The sequence below is a fragment of the Aythya marila genome (assembly GCF_965140915.1).
Source record: "Aythya marila genome assembly, chromosome: 1".
In the NCBI taxonomy this organism is placed as follows: domain Eukaryota; kingdom Metazoa; phylum Chordata; class Aves; order Anseriformes; family Anatidae; genus Aythya; species Aythya marila.
The window spans coordinates 101494852-101501453 of NC_139042.1; the positions used below are offsets into that span (position 1 = coordinate 101494852).

General features: G+C 35.5%; 1 protein-coding gene across 2 annotated transcripts in view; it reads left to right on the forward strand.

The window, feature by feature from the left end:
- The window catches only part of JAM2 (junctional adhesion molecule 2), a 35936-nt gene extending 29646 nt beyond the window's left edge, over nt 1–6290 (forward strand). The window contains exons 6-10 of one of the 2 annotated variants that reach the window (XM_082783058.1): nt 925–1027; nt 2867–2974; nt 3720–3735; nt 4661–4694; nt 5453–6289. In XM_082783058.1, coding sequence (XP_082639184.1) covers nt 925–1027; nt 2867–2974; nt 3720–3735; nt 4661–4694; nt 5453–5485 — 294 coding nt within the window. In that variant the 3' untranslated portion in view covers nt 5486–6289. Of the gene's footprint in view, nt 1–924; nt 1028–2866; nt 2975–3719; nt 3736–4660; nt 4695–5452 lie in introns of both variants that reach the window. The other variant, XM_082783059.1, reaches the window with a different exon arrangement.
- Nucleotides 6291–6602: the final 312 nt, after the last annotated feature.

A 6602-nucleotide genomic window follows, 5' to 3' on the forward strand; every position in this document is an offset into this window, starting at 1 on the left:
GAACTAGCCATCTTTTTCTCATTCCATTCTACCCCTGCGCTGCATTATAGCTGATCCTTCTAAAAATAAAAATTATATACCACTTACCGTGCAATGTAAGCTGATATTTTTCTTTGGAAGGGTCATTCTGTGGACATCCTGCTCTTGTGCATGATCAAATTCAGAAACTGCAGTGTAACTAATCATTCCGAGGTGCTGTGGATCTTTCAGTACACTGTGGAAATTCAGTGGGCTACTCAAAATTACTAATCGCTTCTGAAAAATCTTAGTTTTAATGTATGGAATATATTAAAGGGAGAAGATGTAACAGGGCTAATTATGAAAATAAATACAGAGAAGCACAGGAACTGACATGAGGTCAGCATCCATTATTTGCTTTCTCACTTGAGTTTTTACATCAACAGTATTTCATAAGTAAAGCAGTTCAGCATTTCTCCATTGGAATCACAGAGAAAGTGGCATTTCTAGGGAAAAAAAGCTTGGAAAATATATTTTGTACTATGTTAAGTATTTATTAATATTTATTAATACTTACCATGTTAAGTATTTATTAGGTATTTATTTATTTTGTAGAATGAACACAATGTTTTGATTTCAGGGATTCTGAAATGGGAGCATGTCTAAGAAAATACACATTACTGGAAAGTGCTGATCACTGAAAAAGAATCTCCTTTTACATATTCTCTATCTAGTTAAAATATCCATTTAAAATACCCACTTGGACCAGTAACTGAAGTTAAGTATTAGGGAATGTGTCTAGAGAGCAGGATCAAAATGGACATGAAACTGAAATTCTCTCTTTCTTTCATATTTTTTGAAAAAAATATTAACTGTTGATATGTCAAATTTTTTATGCTGTAGGAAATCCATTTTTTTGTGTGTTTTTCCACATTCTCATAATGGTTTTGGACTCTGTCTTAACAGCTATTTAACACTGTTACAAAGAATGACACTGGAGAGTATTTCTGCGAAGCCTCCAATGGGATTGGATTACCTCAGAAATGCTCAGTGAGGCGAATGCAAGTCGGTATGTGTCAGAGCAAAGAGGGGCAGAAAGCAGTCTTGCAATTGGAATGATTTCATTGCATGATGCAGCTGAGAAGCTAAGACCAGACTGAATTACAGACTACTGTTTGATAATGGCATTTTAGGGGAGGAATAATATTCATACATTAGAGCACCTTATACATAGTTACGGTAGCTACCCAAAGCATTCTTTTTTAGCAGCACAAACATGTCTCACTGAATTTCATTAAAAAAAAAAAAAAAAAAAAAGCACCTAGTTGAGTACTTTAAAATTATTGCAGTATCCAGCATTAAGGTAGTGAAACACTGAATGTCACGGAGCAGCAGTATTCACATGAGGTCCTTAACAATTCAGAATGGTTTTGTGGATGTTGTACAGCATAATGTACCAGTCCACTCAGTGTCTTTTTGTTGTTTTGTTTTTGGGATGTTTTGTTTTGTGTGTGTTTTGTAGGGCTTTTGTTGTTACATGGTGTTTGTTTGTTTTAAATGAATAGCCTCCCTTTTGAGATGCATTTACATGAGATTGTCGTGTAAGGGATCAGAGCTTTAGCTGAAAAAAAGCTCATTTATACCTGCCAGAGGAACATGGAATGTACACTGACTTAAAAAAAAACAGTCCTGCTGCCTGTTTCTTTTCTACTTGCACAGTGTAGGTGAATTGTAATATTGGTTAACTAATACAGTTATTTAGCAAAGTTTGGAAGGCCAGAATCTATAATAATCCAAAATGTGTGAATGCTTTTGCAAAATATAAAATTAGCTCTTACAAATTTGCTATGAAAAAAAAAAAAGATGTTTAAAGTTTCTAAAAGGTCCTAACAAATACCGCACAGAAACTCTACTATTTCCTGTTAGTACTCCATAAAGAAGTTGTCTGGTGCTTTCTTAAACTTTTGTGGTTGATTATAAGAAAGTATTCTACAAGCTACCAAGACAGAATTCCTCTGCTGTGGAAATACTCACCCAAGTCCTGAATTGCTGTTAGCCAGTGCACAACAATTGATAAGTTTGGTGGAAAAATTTCCAACTATGTATTAATGTATGCTTAAAGTCAGGATCCATATAAGTAATTCGTCATATAACAAAAACAGATCAAATAACAACAAACAATTAAAATGATTCTGCTTGGGTTTTTGTTGGTTTGTTTGTTTGTTTGTTTTTTTATTGTTTTTTATTTGTTTGTTTGTTTGTTTTTGCTAAAATGGATGATTGCCTGAAGCATTTAGGGATTATATTGGGAAATTGGCATAGGCTGTCATCTTCAAAATAGAAATGGCTGCACTTTTGAGTAGCCCAGTGTAAAATTTAACTTTAAATATATGTGATAATATTTTTTTCCTTCAGTGTGTTTAATTTAAAAACCTCGCTGTTTAAAAATAATTTTAAAAAACATTAAATTTTAAATAATTCACCTGAAGAGTTCTTCAAGACTGACGCAACACTCACCAGCTGTTTCAGTTATTTTAGGCAAACTGTGTACGAAAACACTTGTTTAAATAGACTAAGGGAAAATATCTTGAAGTCTCTGAGAAATATGATTTGAATACTTACTGTTGGTAGATATAACAAGAAATTTGTATCCCTTGACCTCTGTTACTCTTCTCTTACTTTTGTGTCGGAGTAAGGATTTGAAGTGTATGAAGCACTCCTCTTACTGTGGCTGTGATACAGCAATGCTTTTAGACAGTTTATCCACATCTGCATGTTGGTAACTAATTTATAAACCTTGGGCCGAAGTACACCCATAAATACAAAAGGAACCTGCAGTAATTAGGGAAGAAGAAAAAAAAAGACTTTTGAAAACTTACAGCATTGGATTTCTGTTTTATAATTACAGATGACCTTAATGTAAGTGGCATCATCGCTGCTGTAGTATTCGTGGCACTGGTAATGGCATTATGTGGCCTTGGAGTATTTTATGCCCAAAAAAAGGGTTATTTTACAAGTAAGTACAGTAAAATCACTCCTCCTTTGTTTCAAAAAAATAGGGCTGTCATTCTACATGTCCTCCTTTTCGTGAAGACTGTAGCTCCGTGGTCCTAAGCTAAAGTGCTATTTAGCACAACAGCAACTTTACTGTGCAGTTTTATTCTGCCTACTTCTACCATAAAAGATACAGTAAGAATGAAGATGTTTGTACAGTTGCATAAGGCCACCAGACAGCAATCTAGGAAAAGCAACGAGCAGAACCCTGTTTTCCAGAGCCTTTTTGCTCTAGTTTCAAGAGGGCATGGAAAAGAAAGACACCATGAAAACAAGCTGTACAAGCTTACTTCAAAAGCAGTTTTTCGAGCTCTGATGAAGTAATTTACGGGCTCCCTCTTCTGGTTCATGGTGAAAGTGCACATGGAGACAACTTGCTTTTGAGGATTACTAGCAAAAGCCTGACATCAAGCAACCTCTCCATAGCATTTGTGTTAGTGCCTGTAGAGTTCAGCACAGCAAAAAGGGACCCCAAATGTCAGTGAGAAAGGCCACTGCCTGAAAGTAACAGGGTAACAGAGCTGATGTTAGAATCCACGCTCACTTAAAACGTCTACCTTTGAAAGCAACCTAATCTTTTTCTGTTCAAACTCAGTACATCAAAACGAGAAATTTCATTTAGTAACTGAAACTATGAGTTAATATTTCACACAAGTTTAAGGAAACTACTGTTATGCTAATTTTTCTTTTTTTTTCCCCTCCTGCAGAGGAAAGTTCTTCCCAGTAAGTATCTTAATGTTTTATACAAATCATATGCAAGTCACCATAAATTTCATTTACATTTCTGGTGACTTAGTAACTGTGATGCTTAAGGTCTTTCTGTTCTGATTCTCATACAGTGGCTTTTCTGAACACTGAAATAAACCTGATCTGGCACGCCAACTAGTTTCCTCATTAGAACCAATGAGCTGGTCAGAAAATCAATTATTATTACTGTGATAAATGTGCAGAGACAAGTCTTTTTTGTAGTTATGGTGTACACCCCTAACTCAGCTAGAGGCATAGTTTTTTTTTCTCATCTAAACCTCATAAAAGGTGCTCAGGGCCAAACTGAACCATATCCATAACTACAGATTACTTCAGGAGTTGTTTTGTAAAAATATGACTGGAATAGACATTGTAAGGTCTACTCCTTTGATACGGATTTATTTAATGCACTTGAATTGCCACTAGGTAATTCTTATTAGCAGGTCAGAATTCCTCAATCTATTTTAGTGCTCCCACATGAGACTAAAATCATGTTTTCTTGGAGGTTGGATGGCCTCCACATTTTTTATTTATTGATTTTCAAGTTTATCTTACTACTTTTAGGTAATGGCAGGTTATAGCAATATAGTAAGGAAAAATACTATTTTAAAATACTGTGATGTTTATAGTGGTCATGAATTAGACGAAGCATAACTGGAAGCCTTGAAGGGTCAGCCTAGGGAGAAGGTAATTTGCCAGTGGTTCATGAGATAATGACAGCTGTCTAAAAGCGTTTAGTGGATTTGTTACAGATTTTGTAACTTTATTTTCCTAAGAGAAGAAAAATAAACACTACTGGAAAACAGGACAAATGCATTCATATATAAAGTTGTCAAAGAGCTAAAACAAACACCAAAAAAGTCACTGTTTAATCTAATTTCCTTTCCTGTTCTATTAACAGAAAGAAGTCCAACTCTCAAGCTATGAGTGAAAAGGCAAGTATTTTGCATTTGGTAGTGTGTTTACATTTTCAGGTTCCATCAAAATTCCTTAGATCTGTGATGTTTTTGCATGCACCCAGAACCTTACATGCCACTAACACCTGGGGAAAGGGGAGTAAAAATAGATATTGTCCATTAACCATGCCATTTGTTGTGAGGAAGAGTTCCACTTTGATGTGCTTGTGCATATCAGTCAACCAAAGAAACTGCAAGTCAAACAAGCACCAAGGCAGCAGTGACAGAAATTTGGGCCTTAGTTCCTCTTAAGATTAATGTGGGTTAAAAAGGCTTGATTAAATATGGAAGCTAGAAGTGTAGGTTTTTTTTTCTTTTTTTTCCTGTTTCCTTAGTGACAGGTCTCAAAGGATTTAATTGCATATACATTGCTCCAGCTTTCCAAACTGGTGCAAAAAGAATGGAGCTCCAACTAGAAAATTTCATTATCTGTAGTTTAAGGCTACACTAGTAGGCTTAAAAGCTCTCTGAAAGCTACCCCAATCCTTTAATCAAAACAGAGCACGCTAAAGAATGATGCATGATACTTTCACCTTTTAATAGGGTATTATTCCTGTTCTGTGTAACTACATTTTGTAGACTTTCCTTTATAGAAAGATCATATACTAGTAACTGACAGCATTTCAGGTGTGCTTCTTTTCAGCCTGCATGCCTGACTTTCTTCTGAAATGCACATTAAATGTTAATATGATTAAAATACTTGAACTGTTACTTACGTATGACTTTCCTTCATTTAGGATTTCAAGCATACCAAGTCCTTTGTTATCTAGAAGATTTCAGCCTCTGTGAGGGACATCAAATGACTACTTGTTATACAAAAATATCAAAGGGATTTTTGACCTCTGCTCTGTAAATATTGCTTCCATGTACTACATTCAGAAAGTAGGAATTACTACTGTTTAGATCTAGTCAACCTAATTGTTTTTTTTAATAAAAAATAAAAACAAACAAAAACAGACCGTTTAAGTTAAAGATATAGCTAAGTTGAATATACAAGTCAATTTGTGTGATGGCTTCTCACTTTGTTGATGTACACATGCAGCAATAAAGGATTCACGCTTGGAATAGTCTATCCAAACAACATTGACAGATGACCTTGTTACCAGTGCTTCTCAAATCTCCAGATTGTCAAGGGCTTGAACTGTCCCCCACTTCTGATTCTGTTCTTACACGTACTTTGACAACGTACCAGGTTTGCCAGAGCCATCTAGAAGTAGTTGCTCAAACTTTAACTCACTAGCCTGGGAGACCAAAGCTGCTTTGTAATTGAGGCCCAAACATCATTTTATTGTCGAACATAAAATGCCTACAGCATCTCTTCAAGGAAGCATCTCTTTCTGTGGACTGCATATGTAACTTGCATTATGAGAAGAATCATACCAGTACAACTAAAGCTGTAGTATCTGGACCCTAATTATTGAAGTGTTACAAATAAATAGTTCTTCAGAACCTGAAACATTTGTGTCAGTAGTTTAGTTACTGAAGTTTAAATACCACCACTGCCTTTACACCACCTCATTTACAGGTTTCAGTCCCCTGTATAAGGGTAACCCTTCCTCACTTGCATTCATTGATGCAGTATAAAATGAGCACCTATCTTTTTGGCTGTGCAGGTCCTTCACCTCCCTTGGACTTTGCTACTGATTTAGGGTTCTCTCGTATTTTTTTTTTTCCTTGCAGAAGCTTGACGTATCACAAACTCAAGAGAAAAAAATAGTTTATTCCAGGTGCATCACCATTGGTATTATAATCTTCTCAGCACTAAACCATTATTTGCCAAAGGAGTTTAGCAGTAAGAAATGCTACTTACTGCCTCAATAACTGTAGGAGTTGATAATCAAAGCTAACCAGGATTCCTATGCACATAAGAACTTCACACTTCTGAAA